The sequence below is a fragment of the Chionomys nivalis genome, chromosome 16 (assembly GCF_950005125.1).
Source record: "Chionomys nivalis chromosome 16, mChiNiv1.1, whole genome shotgun sequence".
Classification (NCBI taxonomy): domain Eukaryota; kingdom Metazoa; phylum Chordata; class Mammalia; order Rodentia; family Cricetidae; genus Chionomys; species Chionomys nivalis.
This window is the reverse complement of record NC_080101.1, coordinates 11,038,742-11,066,074: the sequence shown is the minus strand read 5'-3', so window position 1 is coordinate 11,066,074 and position 27,333 is coordinate 11,038,742. Positions and strand designations below refer to the sequence as shown.

Genomic DNA, 27,333 nt, shown 5'->3' with positions numbered 1-27,333 from the left:
TAGAAGCAACGGTCCCACAATTGGGTGAATGCACACCAGAGTAGGTGGAGACTGCTTGTTCGTTTTCAGGTCGCCCAGATCCAAAATAATCACACAGAAACTATTATTAATTAAAACACTGCTTGGCCTGTTAGCTCGGGTTTCTTATTAACTTACATTTACATCTTAAATTAACCCATTTCTATTAATCTGTGTATTGCCATGTGGCTGTGACCAACCAGTAAGGTTCCAGGGCATCTGTCTCCTTTGGCAGCTACATGGCATCTCCACCTACTTTCTCCTCTATCTCTGGTGGAATTCCCACCTTGCTCTATTCTTCCCTGACATAGGCCAAAACAGCTTTATTCATTAACCAATGGTAACAAAACACATTCATAGCATACAAAAGGAAATCCCACATCACGCCAGTAATATTTGAAAAGGTCAAACAATAAAACTTGGAGCTATGTATATTTTACAAAAAGAAAACAAAGCATATTTTTGAGCAATAATCGTTGTGGGATCCGTGAGGGTTTAGCAGGTAAAGACACTTGCTGCCAAGGCTGACTGACTGGAGTTTAATCTCCAGAACAATATGGTAGATCAGAGATACGGATGTTTTCAGAGTGTCCATATACTTACTAATTAAAAGGACAATGACTTTCAGGAAAGAATGGTGCACACTGTCTTAATTGACCGGTTAGCTACCATTACAAATGACACAAATCAACATGCACCTCCTTGTGATGTGTACATAAAACCCACATCATTGACGTCACAGGTCTGGCTCACACACCCTAAATCAAATCATGATAAAGAATCAGAAAAATAAAATAAATTAAAGGCTTAACTAGGAGAGTTATTCTTTCCATTACAAATTCTCAGTATTATTAAAGACAAACTAGGGCTGAGAAATCACTCCAGATTACAAACAGACTAAAGAGGCAGGGAAACTAAACACAGCGTGTGAGTCTCCTGTGGAGGGTGGAGCACGAAGAGAATCTGGTATAACCATCACTGTGAAGAACTCATGAAACTTGAGTTTGGGTTTGGTTTTGTTTTGTTTCAGTTTTTCGAGACAGGGTTTCTCTGTAGCTTTGGGGCCTGTCCTGGAACTAGCTCTTGTAGACCAGGCTGGTCTTGAACTCACAGAGATCTGCCTGCCTCTGCCTCCCAAGTGCTGGGTTAAAAGGCGTGAACCACCACCACCACCCAGCAAAACTTGAATTTTTAAAATTAATTGATTTACTGTGTATATGTGTGGGCAAACACAAATGACAGCAAACATGAATGGTGGTCAGAGAACAACGTGCAGGTTTTGGATTTTTCCTTCTACCATGTGGGTCCCCAGGACTGAACGTAAACTTGGTGGCAAGTGCCTTTACCTGTTTAAGCCATCTTGACAGCTCATAAAAGTGAATGCATGGTCTGCACATAAAACAAATTTCCTAGTTTATTGATTGTTAAAGAGCAAAAAAGAGCTGGTTATACTTGTGGACACAAGGAAAGCATGTGAGACGCCCAGAGCCAATGGCCAACATGGTAGAGTACAAGGGGTGTTTCAGCTATGACTGCAATATTGAGATTCTATTTTTCTATATACAAGTTTTTAAAAGGGGGTCTGAAACTTTTCCCAGCAGATCAGAGTCAAGCTTCCCAAGTCCCTTCATGCTGGCACAGAGCTAACTGTGAACACTGGCCTAAAACTAAATCAGGCACTAATGCACCCTCTCCATCATGATCTCCAACTGTATCAAATCACAGTCCCTGGATCTTACAAAGGGGATTTAAGTTCAGGCGGCACAGATAAAAATGTATCAGTCAGGATGGGACCCTGACATTGTGAGTATCAGGAACCTAAGATTATTTTAAAAGAAGAATAATACGTAAATACTGGGGAAATGACCACTTTTGCAACATTACTGACAAATGGGACTCTTTCTCCAATCTTTAAAGCCAACTGATTCTCCAAAACAGTTCTCCTGTTCACTTTATTGTCTTTTACTCATTGATTCTGGAACTACTTAACAGCTTTGAACTATTTGAACTAAGTAAGGTTCACTAACAGAAGGGGGAAAAAACAGCAAACTGACTCCTTTCACTGAAATTGCCTCTGAAACATACTGACCACACAGGAAGTATATTACACATTTATTGTGGCTAAAATAAGATATGATTCATAAGAAAAAAAGGAGAGTAAAACAAACATTATTTTAAATGATGTCTCACAGACAATTTCACAAGAGAATGATTTGCAATTCACCTTTATTTTTTACATTTCTATATACATTTTATATATTTCTATGTATCATAAATATACACTTATCATTAAAAAGTTCATATAAAACCCAAGTACTATAAAGATGGAAAGAGACATATTGCAGAGGATTTATGATACCTTGCTGTTTAAATACTTTTAAAATCAGTTTTTAGGGAGACAACAAATCAAATGCCATGACATTTTCAGAGAGCTCCGTGTTTACAGAAATTCGTCATTCAAGTACATTTTACTGAAATAGTAAGCCACATGACTGGCTGCAGAGCACAGCAAAACAAACCAGGATATTAAGCAAAATCAGTGCTTTCTTGTTCCTTATTCCTCAGCCTAGAATCCGCTTCTAGCGCGAACTGCGGAATGTGACCGTGATTCTATCCTTACCCCATAAAACACCATGCTGACAACTTATTCTTTATGTTTACTTAGATACTTGTTTAAAATAAATACTAAAGAAATAACAATGTCTTGATTTATAAAACAGTACAGCTCTTTCAATGTGCTTGGCAACTGGACATCACACCTGAAGGAATTGTTACACTCAATGGACAAAAACACATGTCCCTAACTCCTTCAGGATTCAGGAATCAGTTCAGTTATATCTCTCGCACTACAGATAGCACAGTGGACATAAGCAACTCAAAGTCGTGTTCATCACCACAATGTTATCATGCTTACATCGCTGAGGTACAAAAGCATTCCACAACTTACCCGCAGCTGTGAATGGAATGAAGACAGACAGACGCAGGCACCTCTCACCTAAATTCAGTGCTACACCTAATGCATGCGCCCCTAATGTTCAGATCGGCATGGCAGACATAATTTAGAAATGTCTGCTTAACCTGCTGATATCAAGAAAGACTTAACACGAAGACTCTATGCTTATCATATACTACTAAAGATTGCAAATGCAACATGATCACTTTCTGAGTCAGGCAAGTAATGAGTTACTTATAAATTTGACACAACTGATTGAAAGGACAAGGTTAACAATATAAATTAAATAAACAAGTTCTAAGAAAGATACTTATTAACATGATGCTTTAAAAACACTATTATACAACCTATAAAATTTAAGACAGCACTGCAGCTGTGAGCTCATCACTAGAGACTCACTACATTGTCTCTCAATCGGCCTTCTGCTCTCTATGAAAGCGGTCCAGCAGAGCACTCCTGATGTTGCCCGGTATCCTTTGGTGCTTATCAATCAAAGCCTGAAGGGCGGTCTTGGTCTAGTTAAAAAACAAAGAAAAGCCACTGTTGGTTCAGCCTCAGTACACACCAATCATCCTGTAGACTCTCCGTGCCATACTACTTGCAAAGGAACTTCTCTCCCACACGTATCTTGCAGGCCCCTGCCTATGCTTTCTTCTAGCAATTTTAGTGTTTCAGGTTTCAGGGCCTCGTCAGTGACTTAGCAGAGGGAGAAATGGGAAGATGGTGCTCGGGCGGGGAACAGACCCAGCTTTTCATGGTAAAAATCCTCAAGATCGCTTCTGTTCAACAACATGGATGTATTTAACAGAACTAAATTATACGTATATCTATTTTAGTTTTGTTTAATTTCATCTTGTTTTGACCAGGCTGGTTACAAACTCACAGAGTCTCACTAGCCTCTCCCTTCCCCAAGAGCTGTAGTTGATGTCATATTAATGGTGCGGCACCATACCCGGCAAATCTACAGTTTCCATCATAGTTCAAAATGCTTTAAATGAACCTCACCTCGCTACTATAGTGTATATAGGTTGGTACAAAATTTATAATCAAAACGCACACATAGCAAGGGATGTAGTCCAGTGGTAGAGCGTTTGCCTAGCAGGAGCCAGGCCAGCTTATGGCTCCTTTTTCATAACTTTAAGACTCTTTCAGTGCTAAATTCCAAGCTGAGTAGTCTTTTCTCACCCTCATGACTCTTCATCTGCTTGCTAGACTACTGATCGCTCCAACATTTGAAGAATCCTCACTAACTTATGCTACTCAAATCGTGTTTGCTTACCTCTCTGCTTGCTCCTCAAGGCTTCCAGTCACACATAGCACCTTACAGAATTCTACGTCTTTAGCATCACTTCTGGCCTTTTCTCATTCTTACTATTAAAGATTGAGATACAGAAACATGTCATCCTGCAGGTGCCTATAAATATATCCCTGGCTTCTGAACACTAAATGTCTATAGTCGCCCCCACCCCCACTTTTTCATGTCAGTAAAATGTCACTGGGCCTTGCCAGATGTCTCCAATGGGGCAAAATCACTGTTTGAGAAGTTCTGGCATATAATACATAAACAATGACATTCAAATAATTAAAACAAAATCTGTCCTAAGACTAAGAAAGAACACAGAAATTACCTTTTCAGCTAATTCTTCGGCTGTTATCTTTGGGTCATATGGAATGGGATCACCTAAGAAGGTCCGCAATTTTACAGGAAAACCTCCATACATTGGAGCAAATGGATAGCGGAATTTTTCATAAAGCCACTTAAATAATCCTGTTTCAAAGTAAGCAAAATCATTTTTATTGGACAAATGTGCTATGCATATAATTGTAAACTTTCTAATTAATTACACAAGACTTGCTACAATTCATAGCAGTGTGTCTGTGTGTGTGTGTGTGTGTGTGTGTGTGTGTGTGTGTGTGTATTCTGAAGCTGGGGCCTGAATCCAGTGCCTCACACATCCACATATTAGTATATAAGCTACATAACCAGCACAGCCTCTCCTAAAGGGAAGCTTTTCATCACGTACTGGTGATGTGCTCATGAGGACTGAGTCTAGAGACTGCTGAAGCGACATACAAGAATTTCTGGTTTTTTTTTTTTTTTTTTGGTTTTTCGAGACAGGGTTTCTCTGTAGCTTTGGTGCCTGCCCTGGAACTAGCTCTTGTACACCAGGCTGGTCTCGAACTCACAGAGATCCGCCTACCTCTGCCTCCTGAGTGCTGGGATTAAAGGCATGCGCCACCACTGCCCAGCAAGAATTTCTGTACTTTGTACTCAGTTTTTTTCTATACATTTAAAAATAAAAGGGAAAATTAAACAGTTCATTAAAAAAACAAGAAACGTTTTAAAGATTTAAGAATCTCAAAATACAAACAGGTTACTATCACTGCAGAACAAAGGCTGACGGGCGCCAGCAGACCTAGAAACATTTAGGGACACAGAGCAGAGACTGACAAGTACCAAGGACAAAGGTGAGGGAGTGAAGGTCCAGCCATGCAGACACCACACACTGGCTGTCTAGAGACAGCTATATCTAACTCAGCAGGACTGAATTGAAAGGTATTAAAGATGAGTAAGAGAGGTTAAAAAACAGCACCAATGGAATCCAAAAAGGTAAGTTTCACAAAATACAGTTATGTACTGAAAACACTAATTACATACAGAAACGGAAAAATTACTGTCAGACCCAAAGTAAAACTCAAAAAATATTAAAATTAGCTAGGTATGATGATGTATGCCTATAATTCCAGCACCAGTGGGGAGGAGGACAGAAGTAGGTGGATCTCTGTGAGGTCAAGGTTAGCCTAGCCTGTTAACCAGTTCAGGCCAGCCAAGGTAGCAACAGTGAAACTGTGCCTCAAAAATAAATAAATAGCCGGGTGGTGGTGGCACACGTCTTTAATCCCAGCACTCGGGAGGCAGAGGCAGGTGGATCTCTGTGAGTTCGAGACCAGCCTGGTCTACAAGAGCTAGTTCCAGGACAGGCTCCAAAACCACAGAGAAACCCTGTCTCGAAAAACCAAAAATAAATAAATGAATGAATGAATGAATGAATGAATGAATGAATGAATAAATAAATAAATAGCTAAGAAAGAATGGAAGGAGGGAAGGAGGGAGGGAGGGAGGGAGGGAGGGAGGGAGGGAGGGAGGGAGGGAGGGAGGGAGGGAAGGAAGAGGAAGGAAGGAAGGAAGGAAGGAAGGAAGGAAGGAAGGAAGGAAGGAAGGAAGGAAGGAAGGAAGGAAGGAAGGATGAAGGAAAAATAAAAGATAATAGACATTTAATTTAGAGATACTGAACTTTAAGTGAAGCTGGAAAGCAGTCAATAAAATTTTGAAAATAACTCATAATTGAAGAAACAGAATTTCTGTAATAAATTCCGATTTGCTATTTGAAAAGATTAACAAAAAATTAGAAATAATATCTAAAGTTAAATATAAGAAATGCATTAAAACAACAGCAATTGAAGGCTTGCTAAGGGGTTTTTATGTGGCTAGGAACAGCAACAGTTACAAAACTGTATTCAACTGAACATAATATATAAATCACAAGCCAAAAACAAGCTGAACATTCCAAAATAAGAGACAGTTTAAAGAAAAAAAAACCTAATTTTTATTCTTACAACTATATTAAAAGTGAATTTTTAATTAGTAAACTACAGACAGATAAAAGAAAATATCAATACAAACATATAGTTTATCATTTTTTTAAGTAATAAGATAAACCAAAGCAAATGACATCCCCATTTCCTCTGAGGGCAATCTTAGTTTAATATGTAGGTCGCTCCATTTTAAAACTAGTTTCTTCAGTTGATGGTATTTAAATGTTTTCTAAATCTTATCAACATAATTTAACACAATATATTAAATGAATCACTTTGAAGTTTTAAAAAGCCCATTTAAATAAACTTTAATATGTTTATAATACACCTATCAATGGCATACTGTCTACCAGAAACTCAGGAGGCTGAAGCATGAAAATTACAATTTTGAGGCCAGCCTGGCTACATGGTAAGATCCAGTCTCAATCCCCAGTCCCTGCAAAATAATAACTGCCACTACTCAGAACTATCAACGCAGAGTTTATGGAGAACAGTTATCTAAATACTCATTTTCTAAAATTAATAAATCAAAAGTCACCAGGCATAGTAGCAATGCCTTTAATTCCTGTACTTGGGAGGTTCAGAGACAGATGGAACTCTCTGAGTTTGGAGCCAGCCTGGTCTAGGGAGTTGTAGGACAGCCAGAACTACACAGTGAGAACCTGTCCCCCCCCCCAAAAAAAAAAATCAAAAGTTTTCCTGATAGTGTTCAAAACGCCTAATGTTTTAAAGATTATACTATAATTACTATAATTAAAAACCATAGGAATGAGAACTTACTTGTTCCTCCAAGTGATCTAAATCCTTCTCGAATATTTTGTGTAAACATAGGAATAATGGGCTAAAGAAAAGAATTTGAATTGAAAAATAAATAAATAAATACACTTAAGGTCTCCATTGAATCACTAAGGCAACTTTTTTGAAGGCACATTTGAAATACTAAAAATAGATTTTAAAACCAGAGGCATATCTAAGGTGATATGATTTATCAGACTAAATTTGACTTCATAATTTATAAGAATACAAATTGGAAAGACTATTCTTCAGTTGCAACATGCAATATTTTATCTACTGATTTTCCTTATATATAAACCCTTGAAACTCACGAGGATTATCATACTCACTAATTTCATTAAGTAAAGTGAATGTGGTAAATTAGTTTAACTCATTCCTAAATAATATGCTCATTAAGGAAGTTACGAGATGAAGACACTTTGAAGAGTGTGGTGGTTAGTTAAAAATGGCCCCCACAGGCTCGGATATTTGAAGCCTTGGTCTCCAGTGAATGGAACTGCATTGGAGGGATTAGGAGGTGTGATCTTGTTGGAGGAGGTGTGTCGCTGGGGGTGGACTTTGAGGTTTCAGTGAGCTTTCTGTTTCCAGCTTATAGATCAGATGTGAACTCTCAGCTCCTTCTCCAGTGACCATGCTTACCTGCCTGCTGCCATGCTCCCTGCCCTGATGGTCATGGACTATAACCCTCAAGAAGCATGAGTCCCAAATCAAATGTTCTCTTTTATAAGTTACCTTCATCATGGCATTTGGTCACAGAAACAAAAAACTAAGACAAAGGGAAAGTTTGTATCCATTTAAAGGATAGGTTTCAGCAAGATGTTCTCATGAAATTAGTAATACGTTTTTTTCCGAGCCCGCCAAATCTAAACTGTTCAGTATTAACAAAAAGCATGTGTAAAAATTTTTAAAAAGTGTATACATTGAAGAATTTTAGATAACAAATTTATAGGATAGTCCATGAACATCAGTGGTTAAATGTGATATTTGATAATGGAAATACTAGGTCAATGTCATAAAATAATGCAATATCATAAAGCATCATATAGGAAGGTCATGCGATTGTAAACAGCAAAATATATCAAAATTGGATAAAATACTTTCATATATAAACAAATACACTGAACTGAATGTTTAGAATAGATAAGGCTACATATACATGTGTATGTGCACGTGTTCATGAAGTTCCACATTATGTGTAGAACTCTACACCGTTACAAGCAGGGTCTTAGATAAAGATAACGATATTCTAAGTCTTTTTCACTCACTTCACTGGGCAGAAGAAAACACAAGGATAAACGTCACACAACTTGTCCTCACAATGAACTAGCTCATCACCTGCTGTCCCTCTCAGCAGAGGGACGACATCTAACATAGTTCAGGGACACCTAATGCATGCTTTGTTCACTGCTGTGTCCCTCGCACTTAGAAAAGCACCTGGAACAGATGAGATAAAAGGAAGTTATGGAAGAACTAAGGAAGGAATGAGCACATACAGAAAGACGATGCTCCTGACGTCACACAGACATCAGAGACAGGCAGCAGCGAAGCCAACAAGCAGACACAGCTGTCAAACTGTAAAATGAGGTCAATTCATGAAACCACTGCATAGAGATGATAATGAACACTGAATTCTTTTGTAAAAAAAAAACCCGCTACTATCTAAGATGACAAGTTTTGTAAAATGAAATGGCTGAAATCCTAGTGTTTTAAAAGTCACATTCCCAGGATTGAGAATTTAAGATGCACGGGAGGAAGCGAAACCCTTCCAGCTCACAGATACTGTTCTCTCCCATGACTGGAACGGCTGGCGGTATCTACAGACAGGCATGGTCCCCAAAGCCTGTACTAAAGTGTGCACTTCATGAAGATGATTAAGTTCAACACCATTCCTGAAATAGCTAAACTTCTGCTGAAGAACATTCTAGAAGCCACTTCATAGAACGCTTGCCTTACCTGGCTCAGTCTTCCATGTTAATCTGGACCTATGGTTTTTAAGTGCATCAAGCTTCAATCCTTAAAGATATAGCACTAACTTATATCAACTTGATTGTGTACAGTCATTTAATCCTTTCCTTGTGCATATCTGTACACAGGACAGCTGCATACGTAATAGAGAATTTATAATTTCTGTGCCCACATCACTCCCTATGTATGTACACAAGTGTACAGACTTGTAAAACTATTTTTGGAACATCAATGTAGCATGATTACAGAGCCCTACTTCGGCTGCTAAGAATGGAGCAAACACTGAACAAGTGGATCACCAAATCTAAGCCTTCTTTCTCCATGTGAAGAGTGGGGAGAATTATAATTACCTTTATCTCAAAAATTGTTATGAATAAAGTGAAATAGCACAAATAATTTTTAAATACAATATTCCTTTCCTTTCTTTTATATTTGTTATTTATTTCCAACTAATTAAAGTAATTTTTCCCAACCTAGATGTGGAACTCCCTAAATACTTTCAGGAATCCACAAAATAAGAGTTGTATGGTACAAATAAGAGTCTGTCCCAGAAGCCAGGCAGTGGTAGTGATCCTAGCACTCGGGAAGCGGATCTCTGGGTGGTCGAGGCCAGCCTGGTCTATAATAGCTAGTCCCAGGACAATTATGGCTGTTACACAGAGAAACCATGTCTTGTAAAACCAAAAAGAAAAAAAAAAAAAAAGGATCTGCCCCAGACTGCCCTTTTCTGAAGGGAGACAGAGAGAAGTGAATCTTGGGGAGAAGGGAGGTGGTAGGCGGCTAGGAGGAAGGGGAAACTGCGGTTGGGATGTAATATATGAGAGAAGAATAAAAAAATAAAAAGTCTGTCCCATTCCAATGACCTTTAGGTATCTTCTGCTGATATTTTGTGAACTGCAATTGGATCCTCCTTTTATTTCTTCCAGCATGTCCAGCTTATTTTTTAAATTACTTTGGGGGAAGGGGCATTGTTGGGGAGTCTTCCAAGCCTGGCACACAACAAACAAGTGTTTTTCCAGTGGTTCCTTTCTAAACACAGCTAATCATACTCCCATAGTTTTAAGTGTTTTCTCGCATTTTTAGAAATTTGGTTTGGTCTATTAAGCGATAATTATCGTTTTCAACTGTTTAAGTTTTTTTGAAGTTTTCCTCACATCTCTAGAAGGCCCCTTCAATCTCAGATGTCCACACTCACTGTGACATGCAGTCAGGATGGCAAGAACTCTGCTGCCTGAACTGCGCTCTGCTCTGGCTCTGCTGCCACTGCCTTGCTGTGACCACATCCTCCCATCCTCCCCCTGTGCCTGACTCTCACCTGTAACATGAAACCAGTGGTCCTCTGCCTCCCTAATACTGAGACCTTTAACACAGTGGTCCTCAGCCTCCCTAACACTGAGACCTTTAACACAATGGTTCTCAGCCTCCCTAACACTGAGACCCTTTAATACAGTGGTCCTTAGCCTCCCTAATGCTAAGACCCTTTTCCACAGTGTTCTCAATCTTTCTAATGCTGTGACGCTTTAATACAGTTCCTCATGTTGTAGTGACCCCAAGCCATAAAATTATTTTCGTTGATAACTTCATAAATGTAATTTTGTTACTGTTACAAATCATAATGCAAATATCTGTGGTTTCCGATGGTCTTAAGCAACCCCTGAGAAAGGGTTGTTCAACCCCCAAAGAGGTTGCAACCCACGCGTTGAGAACTACAGCATTAGAATATTACAAGTTACATCCTGACTCTATAGAGCCCTCAAAAGTGCTGCAAACTATTTATAGGACTTATGTTATTGGTAAATTAACAGCATTGAAATGTTGCATTTATTTAAATTTATATAAAAGCTCTTTCTCAATATTTGGAATTTTACAAAAAAGTCTTAATTGAATTATCTAGCTTATCATAAAAAGTCACCAGGAGACTTAAGAATCTAAGCAGCTCTTTTGTCATTCCTCCTTTCCAGGTCTCCTAAGCAATAGCCTGCTTCAAAGTGTCAACACGAGGATGAAGAATTAGAATTCAAGATAAACTTGTAAGACTCAAACTATTTTGTTATCTTTATCTGAAATCTATTTTTTTAAAAAAAAAGCTTCCAAAATATAAATGTAAAAGAGTCAATGTCTTGCTTTAGATTAGAATTTACTCTTGCTATACTACATTCCACTGATTTTCTTAGTTTCGCACAGCTGCCGGCAGCCTTCTGTGTTCCGTATAACTCACCGTCTACCACTCTGGTTTCCACATCTGTGCCTACAAACTTTAGGAACTGGGTACAATCAGTCCATTTTCTTTATTACTAGCGACAAATGCATGAGTAAATTAAAAAGCTTTTTGCTGAGTTGAGTAATCTGTGTTTAAATAAGAAGCAGTTAATTCCACAAATACTTAAAGCCTACTCAAAGTAGACCACTGCACTACTGATTTAAATAGAAAGTTATGTTATTTAAAGAACTTATCGACTGAACGACTGTGTTATTTAAAGAGTTAGGAAGTAGATTTACTTGAACTAGGAGACCATAGTAGAGCACTATAGCAATGACTTCCAGGAGCCACCCGTAAGCAGGTGCGTAGATACGGGAGAGAAGAGAGTGCTTTGGAGTATTTTGTTTTGCTGTAAACTTTTTTTTTTTTAAATATTTATTTATTTATTATGTATACAATATTCTGTCTGTGTGTATGCCTGAAGGCCAGAAGAGGGCGCCAGACCTCTTTACAGATGGTTGTGAGCCACCATGTGGTTGCTGGGAATTGAACTCAGGACCTTTGGAAGAGCAGGCAATGCTCTTAACCACTGAGCCATCTCTCCAGCCCTTGCTGTAAACTTTGTTATTCAAATATAAACTATCCATTCTCCTTTGATACTTTTCTTTAGTTAGAATGAATCACAATCTTTGTTTTTTGACCAACAGTCTACACTTACATGATTCAGAGTCAGAACAAAGATGCAGGCTGGCCTTCCTAACGACAGCGACCTGAAAAGCTAGGTTACTGAAGCTGGCTCAAGCTCCTGGCTTGGAGAAAAGAACAAGAGTCCAGTGAGGAGCAGCAATGCCCCCATCTGACAGAAAGCACTCCTCAGGCCATGGAGAGCAAAAGACTAAGGAATCCTTTCCAAAGGCAAAAGAAAACACCAGTAGCACGTTCACACCACTGTCTGGGAAGTACAGTAAGTACAGGGGTTCCCCCAAGTCCATTTAATTTTATTGATGAATTCATTTGAAAAGTACTTTTAAAATGTCTCAATCATACCACTATCCATTTCCTAACGCTATACTGTCAATAGCTGGTCGTTTTCAATGACAAATGGCATTAGTCGGCCGCACTTGTGTTGTTATAAAGAGTGATTATACAAAAAATAACTACCAAACCAAATTCATCAAAGAAACACACTAAGTCATGCTGCCAACGTTACCACAGGTTTAAAACACACAGGATGAGCCGACTATATCATTTAAAAAATAATAATAACTGAAAGAATGGTGGGACTCTGTACAAAATTACAAATCTAATAAAAAAAAGTGGAATTTACAACTGAAAAAAATAAAACCTTGTTGGATACTTGGTAAATTTCCAGATCACTTTTTTGGTTTTAAAGAAGGCTTCTTATGCATAAGGAATAGTGTTCTTTTGATATATCCCTATAAATTGCTATATACAGGGACTTTATTATGAGGGAAGATGCTGGCTTCATACACGTCAGCCCACCTTTAAGCATCTGCTTGGACAAGGACGTCGGTGTGACTCACCACTTGCGCATCAATGGCGACCTGTGCGAAGCCTTTCCGGCTGCCCCAGATGATGCTGTAGGTTTCATCACTGAGCAAGGCTTCTCGGACTCCTCCTGGTGAAATAGCCAGCAAGTGGCCACTCCTCAGGATTTCAACACATTTTTCTCTTGGCCCATGAAGAGCACAAAATACGTCTAGTAATAAACTGAACCCTGTAAAAAAAAAAAAAAAAAAAAAAAAACATATGCACAAAGAAATATCTTTATCTCGTTTGATTCATTTAAGAGCAAAACTCATCATGATATATGCTATTTACTAGCTAGACTTTTATAAACTTTCTTAAGCCACTAGCTCTTAAGGTACAAGACCAGTTTCACTTATGAAGTAATATGTATCTTACTGATCACCTACTATTGATTATTTTCTGCCTGATCACCTCCTTACTATGGCTACCTTACATTTTCAAATTCTTAATTAAAACCTTATCATGAAAAACAGAGATTGTTCTCCCCATTTTACAGATGACAAAAGCCAGGCTTAAAGGCTACATAGTGTATTCCAAGTCACACAATAGACTTTCCCACTGTGCTATGTCCAGTCCTAAGTACCTGCCACTGACTTTCAGGCCACATACAGTCTCACGTATTGTTAAAACAATCAGAGATGATGTCTCATCAGCAACTCAAATCTTAATCTCCCACTAACCCTGCAACAAAGAACCACCTGAGAGAATGTAAATCTGACTACATTCAGCCATACTAAAATTAGCTAAGACTATAATCAAATCTATTGAAATAAAAAGTTAGATGATGCTAATCCTACAATTAAATTTTTATAACAGCAAATAAGTATCGTTGAGAACTTGAATCAACTGAGGAAGGGTATTCAACCCAGGAAGAGCTAATTCCAAACCTTAGCATCACATAACTTCTCACACCATGACTATCCCTGCATGAAGGACATCCTGTCAATGAAAAGTACTTTAATAAAAACCCTACAGTGGACCTTCACGTCATCTCCATATTTTCCTGCTTGAGACTGAGGACATGGATGGGTCCTAGAACTGGGCAGACTAACATTGCTTCCCAGTGCCCTACAGAGCAGAACCAACATTATAGATGTCACGAAGACTGAACCAGTGCTCAGCCGGCACCAGCACCAGACTGACTGAATCGGGTGCACTCTCAGAGAGAACTGAGGGAAGGTAGAACACAAAATTTCTCTCTTGCACTAAGAATTAAAATAAATGACTAAAGGTAAATCAGTGTCAAATATGGTATGGGCATAGAGGAAAAAATGTTTTGAAAAACCTAAAAAGGTTCAGTTTTCTTATTCAGGAAAAGGAAAAGCTAAAAGCAAACCCATGCTCCGTAACAGAACAATAGTGAAGCCAACACTTGAGCCAGATATTAAAACTGTCCTTGGCTGGGGTGTGGTTCAGAGGTACGACTGCTTGGCTAGCATGTGGAAGGGCCCTAGCTTTAACCTCCAGAACCGGACAAGCATAGAAGGCATTGTAAGACAGTAATGCTTACCATTAAATCTTTTCGGAGCATAAAACCCACAAAATTTTAAGTGTGTGAAAATGACACTTAAAGAAATCAAAATAACTAGTTATGGTGAGATTCTAATACCCTCTGGTCCCAATCTGCAGAACGTCATCGCATTCTTTCGGAGGAAAGCCTCATCTGATTTAGCGTATACACAAAGTAGAAATGGGGGTTCCGGCACAGACTAACACACTAACCATATATATGGAAGGCACTGGAGTAGGCTGGTCCTTAACTCGCTGCTGGGCTTGAGTCTGCTTGCTGGGCCAGCTCTGCCTTTAGCATTCCAGAGAGCATACTATCAACTCTCCTGGCTTGTTTCTAATGATTTAGTGATGAAAGAAAATAAGATTTATCTTCAGTAAGGTCATTCAATGAGTTGGTTTTTTTTAAACAATTTTATCTTATCTTTATCTTAAACAATTTGAGTAACTTTTAAAAACTATAAAGCTATTATGGGTAGACTTAAAATGCAGTCCTCGTCCTGAAGAGCATGAGTCCATGAGGCAGCTCACAGACTACATGAGACATGATATATGGGCATACTCTTTAGGACAGTGAGGACAAACACAAAATTTTCTCTAATTTTGATTTGCTACTAAACTTTAACAGAATTAAACAAGAAAAAATTATCTTACAAAAATATGAAATTTTAACTACCTTGTTTACAAAATTATGTATCTTTTTTTAAAAATTCTACTTGAAAGTTCAAGATTTGGGTTAGGGATATAGCTGAAAAGAGAGCAGGTGCCTCGTGTCCCATCTGCACCATCACAATAAAGAAACAAAATTCAAGACTTAAGCCTGTCCTTGAGGCACATATGTTTGCAGTCTGCCTGCCTGGTGGGCTGAGGCAGAGGCTTACTCGAGAAACCAGGCTGAAGCCAGGCTGGGTGACCAGCAAGAAATAGGACCGGAGGGCTGCAGTTCAGTGGGAGAGCGTTTGCCTCCTAGTTCATCCCCAGGGGTCAGTCTCCAGCAGAGCCAAAACCAAAGCCAAAAGAGGAGGAGGAAGAAGGAAGAGAATAATCGGAGTCAGTGTGGAAGGAAAGGGAGGAAGAGGGGATAATTAGAGCCGGCAGTGGTGGCCACACCTAGAAATCCAGGACTCTAGAGCAGCTAAGGAAGGGTTACCACTCAAGTCAGGTCAGGCTTCTTGAACTGGATAATTAGATGTTTTCAAATCTGTCATCCTCAGGAGGCAAACGCCTTTCTTGGTTTTTGGTTTTTGGGGTTTTTTTTTTTTGGTTTTTTGAGACAGGGTTTCTTTGTGTTATTTTGGAGCCTGTCCCGTGACTCGCTCTGTGGACCAGGCTGGCCTCAAACTTAGAGATCCACCTGCCTCGGCTTCCCGAGTGCTGGGATTAAAGGCGTGTGCCACCACTGCCTGGCTTGGCAAACACTGTAAACAACACTAAGGTCACACTACCACACAATCTGATCATTACACACAGTTGTTTTACCTGGGATTTTAAAGACAAAGTGGTCAGCTACTACTCGGCACGTTCTGCCCTTCTGGATGAAAATCTTAGCCATGAAGTAGTAAAAGTCTATGGGAATCGCTCCATGATAAAAAATGATAAGCGCTGGTCCTTCCGGTATCTTTTCCATCCCGTGAACTTCGTAACCTGTTAGGAAGACAAGTTGCTGATACGTAATGTAGTAACTTAAAATAGGTCTCTGCCTGCCCGGTTCGCTTTTGGATAGTTCTTCCCCTTTCCCAGAATTCTGGACACAGAATCATTTGGTTCTATAGTCTTACAGTGTGACAGAATGAACATGGCACTCAAGTGGAGGGTGGCAGAGTGTGCGCTGGGAGTCACCAGCAAGGGTGGCCCAGGAGGAAAGTGTAGCCCACGTAATGGGGCTGGGGAAAAGGAAGGGAGCAGAGGACAGACAGCACAAATACAGCACGGGCGGGCGGGAGTGAAACAAGGGCAGAATCCACCCCAGCATGGGCTGGTAGCAGAGGTTAGAGCCAAGTGTGGAGGAGCTGATGCTAGGCTAGGGCTGCCTGCGGTCGACAGCCATCAGGGATCCCTCGCAACCTGCCTTAGCTTCCCCGTGACTCGCCGCCTAGTGTGGATGGCACCTACATTTTCTTCTGATGTCTATTTAACATAAGTAGGATTCTACTATAAATACATTTAGGGATCTTTTCTGTCCAACAGTGTACATGCTTCGGGAATGTATGAAGCATGAAAGAACCTTAGGCTATCGTACAGAGGTTCAGAGAAGTTATTTCCGAGGTACACTAGGAAGCAGAGTGAGGGTACAGTCTTGGACAAAGGGGTATAGACCCCTGCTTGAAACTGTTTCCTGAGGAGCAAAACAGAGATAAAATATAAACTTCATCTATCAGAATACAAGGTTTAGAGAAGTAAAAGTGGATAAAAGTATTTATCAGTGCTTAGAGCACTCAAAAAAAAAAAAAGGATTTACAGATATTTTAATATCACAACACGTTAGCCAAAAAGGTGATTGGTGGTGGGTACCAGGACACAAACCTGGGTCCTCTGCAGTAGTAACAGGTACTCCAAATGCTGAGCCATTCATCAAATCAGAACTTACCCAAGTCCAGTATAGAATAATGGTCACTAGAGACTGGATGAGCGGGGGGAAGTAGAGGGGAAGATGGACAACATGGACGCACAATGTAAGCATGTGTGGGAATCTTTCAGTGAATCCCAACTGTAGCGTTAATATGTGTTAGAAACTACTTTTTAAGACAGCAGGCTTTTATAAAGCAAAGTTACCTTTATGTTTTTTATTTAGGCACCTGCTTGCCCTTCCACTTTTATGCTATGCATGAAGCCACCTAAGACTTTCACCAGGAACCAAAGGTATCTGCCTATGCTCTTAAAACATTCAGAATTGAGCCATTTACAAATTACCCAATTTCAGCTATTCTGTTATGGAAATGAAAGGGACTGAGGCACATATGAATCGAATCTTTGGCATTTTTATAAAGTCCAAATGCATCCCACCAATAAATAAGGGACTGGTGGAAAATGAAGTAAAGGTTGGCCAAGGAAGGCACAAGCCCTTGAAAACAGACAACCGGAGGCAGTTTTCACGGCAGCCAAAAGCTGAGTTACTGGTCACTAAGTGCACGGTGTCACAGCTTCTCCGGTCAGAGAGAAAGAAGTGGACTGCCATCTCACTTATCTGGGAAGACACACCAACTTCTGAGATGACTCAAATGACAAACAGGTAAACACCACTATACAACTCATATTTATGCTTACTACTATAATAGTTCATTCTTTAAAATTTACTCTCAACAGAATAATAGTAGCGCACGCCTTTAATCCCAGCACTTGGGAAGCAGAGGTATGCGGATCTCTGTGAGTTCAAAGCCAGTTTGTTCTACACAGAGTTCCAGGACAGTCGGGGCTACATAGAAACCCTGCCTCTAAGAAGTAAAACCTTAAAAAAAAAAAGGAAAAGAAAAAATCTAGTCAAGTAAGGTGGCACTGCTATAAACCCCAATAATATTCAGGAAGCGAAAGGAGGACTGAAAATTCCAGGCTGACTAGATTACATAGCAAGACCCTCCCGCCTGCGCCCACCCCCCACACCTTCTTCACATCTCAAAAAGTAAAACCGGGTGTGGCTGCAAAGACAGCCCTGCTGTCGCAAAGGACCAGAGTTCAGTTTCCACAGCTCCAGCTCCAAGGGATCTGACATCCTCCTCCAGCCTCTACCAGCACAGTTGCCCACATGTGCACATACACACAAAATCAGAATAAATAAATATTTAAAAACAACAAGAAAAAGCAGTTCCTATGAAGTAGAAAGAGGTCAGTGAGGAAAGGAAGAGGTCTGAGGGGAAAAGGAACAAGGGAACAACAGACAGTTATGGGATATATGTGAAATAAAAGCAGAAGGACTGCATATAAAAAAAGGAGGTGGGGATGGGGAGAAGAAAAAGGAACTGGCCATGAAGAAGAACAAAGTATAATGACAGATACATAAAAAAATGTCACAAGAAAAGCTATTACTCTGTATGGTAAGAAATTAAGAAATTTTGACAGTTTTAAGCAGTTTTTATAGATGCTTTAAACATCAATTTTCATATTTCAGTTCATTGTAATTGACAGCGCTGTCGGGTGGTGGAGGTGCACACCTTTAATCCCAGCACTCAGCAGGCAGAGGCAGGCAGGTCCCTGTGAGTTTGAGGCCAGCCTGCTCTACAAGAGCTAGTTCCAGGACAGGTACCAGAGCTACACAGAGAAACCCTGTCTCGAAAGACAAACAAAACAGAGAGAGAGAGAGAGAGAGAGAGAGAGAGAGAGAGAGAGAGAGAAAGAACGCTATGTAATTCTTCAACAGAAACAAATGTGTTTAGGAAAAATCATTTAAAGACATACATATACACAATACATGTAAATAGATTAACAAGGAATTGTAAATATCCCTTCCATCCTATTTTTTAGTAACCTCCCAGTCAATAAACAGAAACATGATGTCAGTGCTCCACACCATGGCAACAGATACCACGGTATCCCTGCTTACCATGCCAAACCGCTGCGTGTCCATCCCACAGAGTGGCCACTGTTTTCCTTGCGCCATCCCATAAATTATGAGAGTAGGCTTCCTTTAACACATTCTTCCTCTTATAGATGTGCAGGAAAACCACAGTAAGGTAGAGAAGAAAGATGGTAAAGTAAGGGAGTATTAGAAGTATCAGTGGGGTAAAAACCCACAAGAGATGGCTTGCAAAATTCAAATAGTCCTCCAACTGCTCCACACCCAGCCACTGCTCAAGCACGTGAATCAAACAAGTCATGTAGGGCACGGAGGCCTGGCCTGCAGCACAGGTTTGGTTGTTGTCTGTCATTTTCTTCAGATGAAAACCCCAGATTCTGTCTCTTTCTTCATTGCCATATGTTTTAATCTCAACACTAGAAGGGAAAATAATTCAGTTATACTCTTCACACACACAAAGTTAAATATTTTAGTCTACATAAACGATGATAGATTTTTAATGTGACAATGATAACATTTTGTCTACAAAATTATGAAAAGTGTTGGGTTTAGCTTTTTGCTTTTGTTTTGTTTTGTTTCCGAGACAGGCTTTCTCTGAGTAGCCCTGGCTGTCCAGCAACTTAGTATGTATACCAGGCTAGCCTTGAACTCACAGAGATCCGCTTGCCTCTGCTCCCCCCCTCCCCACGAGTGCTGGGATGAAAGGCATGCGCCACCACACCTGGCAGGGAATAGCTTCTAAAGTAACCCCCAAGCTGTGACTGAGACAGGAAAGCTGATGCAGTGAGCACAGATCAGACGTTACTCTAGCTCAGCTTCCGTGGATAACTGAAGCAGAGTGAGCACAGCTCAGACGTTACTCTAGCTCAACTTCTGTGGATCATGCACACCATTTTCCACTTTACACTGAGACCAACTGTGTCCCTCACAAAGGAAAACATCAGTAAAGCAACCCAAAGCTTTAGGAAATGATAACATACATGTGTGGATATTTTCTTTATGGAGAAACAGGTTTCATAGGAGCCTGTCTGCTCTTTTGATACACAGAATTTTAAAAATTATACATATACCAGTTATTTTACAGTCACTAAAATTTCTATTAAAACATAAATGACTAAAAAACATAGCTACAAGTTTTGTATGAAGTCATTGTCTAAAACAAGTACTTGACTTACCAGAAATTACACAAATATGTTGTCTCTAGATTCAATATAAGTGCTCTGAAAACACAGTAAACAAATGAAATATATCATTAAATAAAAATCATTACAGCTAAGTTTACATTTCCACGGACTAAGTGACAAATAGTGACAGCCCTGGGTGTGTCACAAGTCAGTCACACTCAGGACACCTCTGCGCAGCTGAAGACTGCTGATCGCATATTACACCATTCTACCAAAGCCCACATGAACCCGCATTTGCATCTATAAGGGGGATGCAGAAATGTAGGGTGTCTCAATGGCTGTCACTTCTTACTAATAGGCTGTCACTCAAATTGCTAAATATATTGGACAATACAACGATATTAATCTTATATAATTATCTACACAAGATTTCCTTCCTTCTTTCATATTTTCACTGGTTCAAAGTCTGATCTAAACACTTTATCACTTCATATTGCATAATCTTAAGAAAGTCCTCTCAGATTCTTTGTGAGAGTCAGGAAAGGAATAAAAGAGAAGGACTAAACCAGACCCTCACACAAGAGGAATTAATTACATATTGTCTTGTTACCAAGATTACCTTGCTAGCTTTATGACAGTACACACTTGAACTAACAGGGTATTAGGACTGATTTCCTTGTAACCAATAGCATTTATCTGTGAGAAAACCAGGTCTATTCTGTTCACAGAGGGTGAACACAGCATAACTTTTATTTTCAACAAAAGCAGCAATATTAGACTTTACGGTTTAAAGTTACTAGGAAAAAAAAAGACACAGGGAAAACTGTGCCCCCAAAGCACAAACATCCAAAGTATAAAAGTGACAACGGGAAAAACAGCTACACACTAAAGTTCCCCCCACAGCAGGCTATTTCTAGATTGTACTTAGCCCTCAAAAGGTACAACAACAACAAAAAGTACAAATAATCCCATTAAAAAAAGAAGGCCAATGATTTGAATAGTCACTTCTCAGGAGATAATACAAGTGACCAATGAGCAGAAGAGAAATACTCAGCATTGCTCTGTAGCTACTCCTGGTTGTCGGCCGCCTAAGAAGCAAATCTCTGTGAAGGTCTGTGAGGATTTTTCTTTAGGGCTATGTTAACTGAGGTGGAAAGTCTCACGCTAAATTTGATGGTACCATCTCATGCTCTAATACACAAAATCAGTCTCAAAGATAAAGAATAGTGTGCTGGGTGGTGGTACCTGCCTTTCTTTTTTTTTCTTTTTTTTTTTTTTTTTTTTTTTTTTTGGTTTTTCGAGACAGAGTTTCTCTGTGGTTTTGGAGCCTGTCCTGGAACTAGCTTTTGTAGACCAGGCTGGTCTCGAACTCAGAGAGATCTGCCTGCCTCTGCCTCTGCTTCCCGAGTGCTGAGATTAAAGGCGTGCGCCACCACCCGGCTGGTACCTGCCTTTAATCTCAGCACTCAACCAGGCAAGGACGCAGAGGCAGGTGGATTACTGTGAGTTTGAGGAGAGCTGTTCAACAAAGTGAGTTCCAAGACAAGCAGGGCTACACAGAGAAACCCTGTTTGGAAAACAAAACAAACAAACAAAAAAAAATAGTGGTTACTATAGCCCAGCACAAGGGGGGGGGGGAATATAGAGACAGGATGATCTAATGGGTAGGGGACACAGCCAAAACCCACAGTTAACTTTGAAAGTCTAGTAGGAAAACTGTTTCTCACAAAATGACTACCCCAAAACAGATAATAAAGCACAGTCTGGCCGGGTGGTGGTGCCGCACGCCTTCAATCCCAGCAGATGGATCTCTGTGTGTTCAAGGCCAGCCTGGTGTACAAGAGCTAGTTCCAGGACAGGCTCCAAAGTTACAGAGAAACCCTGTCTCAAAAAAAAAAAAAAAAAGAAAAAAAAAATTATTACCTGACCCTATAGGGAGGGTGCATGAGTGAGCATGTTCCACGTTGGTGCGGAAGTGGAGGACAACTTTCATGAGTCGGTTCATGCTTTGCAGCAAGCACCTTTAACCAGTAAGCCTTCTCCCCAATGCCCAGGTGGCATTTAACAAGAAAGGGGGAAAACAAATTGCGAGTTCAAGCTTCTCTCTTCAGGTTCTGACATACATTACATTTCAAGGATTTTGTTTTTTAAATATAAAAAATACTTTAGGTTTTCTATATCCAATGTATGTACTATTATTTCTTACTAAATGTTTAATAGATTGGAAAACACAGCGACCAAAGCAACGCAGCATCTACAAGGTCTGGACCGACTCGAATTTGCAAATATAAAAGTTTATAAGAGTTGCTTCCTTTGATCCTGTCCGCAACCTCACGGGGTAATTATTGCTATTCGGCCCCTTTTTATAGATGATCAGATGCTGTTCAGAAAGGCCAAGTCACTCGCCGGGTCACACGGTACTAAAGAGCACAAACTAGGATCCCAAGCCTGCACGGTCGGCACCCCAACCACCCTCGTCCTTAGAGCCTCACGCTTCCCTCCAGCTCCATCACCAGGCGCTAGAGAAGCCCAGCCTCACAAGAGAAGCTGCGGGAAGGTCCAGGAGCAGAGAGGATGCGCACGGGTCTCCGAAAGCCCGCGGGTGACGGGTGTGACAGTAACTCCGCTCCCCGCCGGGGAAGCGCAGCCCAGGGGACCAGCCCGCCTTTCCGTTCCCCGTCCCGCGATCCCGACACCACGCCTGCCACAAGCTGGAGCGGCGCGGGGAGGTCCGGGGTGGGGTCACGCACCTGCCGCGGGAGGCACGGAAAACCAGACCGTCCTCGGCGACGTCGGCAGCTACTCAGCGCGGCGAGCTCCCCTTAAGCACCTGTGAGGAAGAAACCCGGGCCACCTTGGCTGTGGCACCGCCCTCTCCCCACCCCTTCCGGTAGTCGCCGTTGCTGCTTCCGTTGCGCCTGGCGGGCTCCGGGCTCGAGCCTTCCCGGGTGCGTTCCGGCTCCTCCGCCCCGGCCGCCGAGTCCGATCTCTGTCTCCAGCAACCGAGCAGAGGCCCAGCCCCGCCGGGGACAGGAGAGCCACCCCGGAGAACGAAATGTGCTGCGAGAAGTGGAGCCACGTGGCCGAAATGATGCTCTTCATTGAAGACCGCGACGAGGAGGACACGATCCATTGCCTCTGCTCCCGGGCATTTGTAGAGTAAGTCGCGCCTGGCCTCTTCCTTTTTCTCCTTGCTCGGGACTCAGGGTGTCGCTGAGGTCGAGTGAGGCTTTCCTGAAAGCCAGATGACCTGCTTCTAGGTCAGAGTGGTGGTTACGGAAACTCGAAGTCCCTCAGTCACGACGGGGTGGGTGGTCTCCTGCCGTTGCTAAAGGAAAGATTAGTTCTGATTTTGATTTTTAAAGTGTGGTGGCTGTCATCTGTTATTTCGCATTTATAAACTAAGGCCAGCCTCAAAGTTGAGTGGGTTGGACGAGGTGGACCGGGCCTGTAATCACAGCGCCTCAGTAGCAGAGGCAGGATCAGGAAGGGGGCTCGAGACCAGCTTCAGCTACACGAGTAAGATAGAGATGTGAAGTGCAAACCAGTAGCTGTAGCATGATGAGGTGAAAGTTCGAGGCAGAGCCCCCTTTTCAAACTGTAAAATCTTTTCCAACAGAAATTCACAAATTATTTGAGACGAAAGCCTTAAGGCTGTTAACAGCAGTGGTGGGGACATGTTAAAAATTGCCGGAGAGGAACCGACTGATAGTAAGAGCACCGACAAGAAAATTCGGACCTAGACATTCTTTTCATTATGTTAATAACATGAGTTAAACCACCTAAGTCGGTTTTTTGTTTGTTTGTTTATCCCTAGCAAATGTGTTTTTACCCCAGCGTCACGTGCTTCTCGATAAATTCAGATCTTTATGGAAGTGAATTTAAAGATTAAGATTTTAAGTTGATGGGTGCTTTTTCATTATGTACTCGGGGAAGAACTCTGAAAGTTCCTCAAAATAAAACACCAAGTTAAATCTATTATCTAAAACTACTGTCCTTATTGTAGTCGGGTGTGCATTTAATTCAGTGAAGGTTTTTGTTTTGTTTTTTGCGTGTGCTCCTATTAGATGTGCTGATAGGCAAATATAAGACAGAATTGGGCTACATGGATTTACTTCCTAAGCAAAGGAGATCAATATTGTATTAAAGTAGTTATTTACACAATTATGCAATTCGTTATGGTTATAAAACAGGTCTGTGGTGCTTTACTATGAATCTGTGGCTGGATCGAGAGTGGAAATTATGCAGCCTTGGGAAGGGAAAGTGAGATGGCTCAATGAGCAAAGGCCTTTACCCCCTATAATACTGAGGACCCGAGTTCAATCCCCAGGACCCACATGGTGGGAGGAGAGAATCAACCCCAAAAGTTTAAGACATGGTCTTACCAAGTGACTCTGGCTATCCTAAAACTCACTTTGTAGGTCAGGCTGGCTTCAAACTCCCAGAGCTCTGCCTGCCTCTGCCTCCCAATACTAGGATTAAAGATGTGTACCACCACACCCTGCTGTATATATTTTTCCTAAGAGAATGCTAAAATAATAGCCATGTTTAAGCAAAAGCATTTATGGTCTTACTAGTTCCCAAATACTTTCTAGGAATGGCACCCAAGACTGAAATTTTACTTACAGTAAAAAGTCTTAATTCCCCTAGGCCAGTCATTCTCAACCTTCCTAATGCTGTGACCCATTAATACAGTTCCTCATGGTGACCTCCCAGCCATAAAGTTATTTTCATTTATAACTTTACACTACCTTGTACTACTTTATAACTGCAGTTTTGGTGCTGTTATGAATCATAATGTAAATATCTGTGTTTTTATTTTACACCAACCAGAACTGCTGCCCTAGCTATAATCCTATATCATCAGAAGCCGCTCTGTCATCTTATCTAAATTTCTTGGCGACCCTCTGAGATAGAGCACCAGAAGCCACCAGAAACATGGCTGATGTGTTCAACTGAGGAATGAACCCCCAAAGATGAGGTCTTTGAACCATCGGTTCCCGTCTAGTGGCACTATTTAGGAAGATGGTACATCACTTGGGCAGGCTTTGAGAGTTCATAACTGTCACTTCTGGTTTGCATTCTCTCTGCTTCATGTTTTCAGTTGAAGACGTGATCTCTCCACTTCCTGTTCCCGTTGCCTGCTGCCTTGTCTCCCCTGCCATTATGGACTCTCCCACTGGAATCGTAAGCCAAAATAAACTCTTCCCTATGTTGCTTTTGGTCGTGCTGTTTTACCCCGGCAGCAGAAAGTAATTGGGACAGAAGTTGGTGTCAGAGAGTGGGCTGTCGCTGTGAAGAACAGCGTGTTGGGTTTGGCTTTGTTTGGGGGGGATGTGGAAGACTTTGGGACTTTGACTAGGTAAGAGGTTGAGTGCTCTAAGCAGAGTTTAGCTGTAGTGTTGAGAGTAAGGCAGACTGTGGAGGCCCGGCTCGAGGGAAACAGGGACTGTAATACTAACTTAGCCAATCCTATGATGTTTTGTTAAAATCTAGCTATTTTCTGCCTGTGTCCTGAGTTGGATTCATTTCTTTTGCAGAGAAACCTTCAGGAGTACATGACATTGAGTCTGGTGTGATTGATACTGATTGCCCTTACCCAGGTCAATAATAAAAAAGAGCAGTGAGGCAAAAGGAAATAGAAAATGTAGTTTGGAGAGAAAGGGATCGCTGGACAGCTTATGTTACAGCCCACGCTGTGCTGGAAGAGCGGCTATAACTGTTAATAAGGTTAGCACAGTTAGGGGAGCCTCCTGCTCTGCACCAGGACAAAGTAGAGTGCCATGGGCTTCACCTAGCCAGCTCCTAGCTTGTGAGAGAGAAGGGTTTCAGGTTTCTGCTCCTGGAAAGCAGCTGCTCACAAAAGCTGCTGCAGTTGTGATCCCAGGAGCCCAGAATCCATCCCAGCCAAACAGCAAAGCGCGGCAGTTCTCTATGTGGTGGTGGCTTTGGAGTCATGAAAGGTCTGAGAGTGCGAGGTCCTGGATTCTTCCTGAGTGGTTTCAGAGAGCCTCTGAGAGAAGCCAGGCGACTTGTTACATGGCTGGAATCACTGCATGAAGTGAAGGCCCTGAAAAGCTATTGCCTGTAGTGAAAATGAATCCTTAGTGGAGACCCCAGTTAATGAAGATGCTAGAGCCATGAAACATCCACCAGGACTTAATGCCGGGTGTGGAAATAGCACGAGAGGTGGATGTTGCAGGGAGGTGGAGGACTGAGCCGTCTAAGGCCCCTTTGAAATTAAAAGTTCCAGGCACAGGACATGGACCCACAGTCTTGCTTTGGTCCATTGTTTCCTCACTGTGCCCCGTTTTTCTTTCTGTGCCACTCTGTATTGCAAGTATATAGTTTGGTTATTGATTTTTCAAGGTGGGTACAGTTAAGAGATTTGCCTTGAGTCTCAGAAATCTAAAATATGAACTATAGTTTAAGTTCAAAATCTCAACTTTGGTTTCTACTGAAGTGGGTATTATTTCATGTCAAAATTGAACCACGGGCTGGAGAGATGGCTCAGTGGTTAAGAGCATTGACTGTTCTTCCAGAGGACCTGAGTTCAATTCCCAGCAACCACATGGTGGCTCACAACCATCTGTAATGAGATCTGGCGCTCTCTTCTGGCATGCAGGCATACATGGAGGAAGAATGTTGTATACATAATAAAATCTTTAAAAAAAAATAAAATAAAATTGAACCACAATTATAGATTAGAGACAGTCTAGGCTTCTACACCATCCCATATTTTTGGACCCCCTGCCTACTTCCCTCTCTGTCTCCTCTTTTTTGACTGTTTCCTTTGGCTTCGTAGGCCGCCTTTTATTCCATGTAGGCTTTACTCAGAGTTCAGGTTGCTAGGACAGCTTCTTCCTTTTCACACTTACCCCATTTGTTTCTTGTAGACCTCTTGCCAAGGCCATTTCTCCAAAGAAATCTGTCTGTAGAGAAAGTTTATGTCAGTTTCAGTGAGTCAGAAAGTGCAGAAACAACTCTGTGTTACCAGCAATACCCAGAGGGCTTCTCAGAGGCAGCTACTTAGGTGAAGACAGAGTGTTTAACTTAAAAGCAAAAAAGAATCTTAGGAAGCTGGGTTGGAGGTTAAAAGATTTTAACACAGAGG

The 27,333-nt window shown here is 41.1% G+C and overlaps 2 protein-coding genes across 7 annotated transcripts in view; one reads left to right on the top strand and one right to left on the bottom strand.

Moving 5' to 3' along the window:
* Nucleotides 1–163: 163 nt before the first annotated feature.
* Nucleotides 164–23,098, bottom strand: Tmem68 (transmembrane protein 68). 5 transcript variants are annotated; one of them, XM_057790439.1, is made up of 8 exons: nt 22,970–23,098; nt 20,271–20,315; nt 19,123–19,511; nt 16,068–16,232; nt 13,073–13,266; nt 7,349–7,409; nt 4,600–4,739; nt 164–3,486 (listed from the first exon to the last, which is right to left on the bottom strand). In XM_057790439.1, the coding sequence occupies exons 3-8, from the start codon at nt 19,445–19,447 to the stop codon at nt 3,382–3,384; spliced, it is 990 nt and encodes a 329-aa protein (XP_057646422.1). In that variant the 5' UTR covers nt 19,448–19,511; nt 20,271–20,315; nt 22,970–23,098; the 3' UTR covers nt 164–3,381. The 5 variants fall into 5 exon arrangements, with proteins under 5 accessions (XP_057646422.1, XP_057646420.1, XP_057646423.1 ...); XM_057790437.1 differs by lacking the exon at nt 22,970–23,098 and adding an exon at nt 22,143–22,814; XM_057790440.1 differs by lacking the exon at nt 20,271–20,315 and having other exon boundaries at nt 22,970–23,091.
* Nucleotides 23,099–23,139: 41 nt separating this feature from the next.
* Tgs1 (trimethylguanosine synthase 1) overlaps nt 23,140–27,333 on the top strand; it is a 31,987-nt gene continuing 27,793 nt past the window's right edge. Inside the window, exon 1 of one of the 2 annotated variants that reach the window (XM_057790435.1) lies at nt 23,140–23,378. In XM_057790435.1, coding sequence (XP_057646418.1) covers nt 23,275–23,378 — 104 coding nt within the window. In that variant the 5' untranslated portion in view covers nt 23,140–23,274. The remainder of the gene's footprint in view (nt 23,379–27,333) is intronic. The other variant, XM_057790436.1, reaches the window with a different exon arrangement.

Coding starts and splice junctions, on each gene's coding strand:
- Tmem68 (XM_057790437.1), bottom strand. CDS start 22,165: ATGCACCCTCCCTATAGGGTCAG. Junction 13,267..16,067: donor CTTTGTCTTTAAAATCCCAG/GTAAAACAACTG, acceptor TTTTTTTTACAG/GGTTCAGTTTATTACTAGAC. Junction 3,487..4,599: donor CCGAAGAATTAGCTGAAAAG/GTAATTTCTGTG, acceptor TTTTTTAACTAG/ACCAAGACCGCCCTTCAGGC.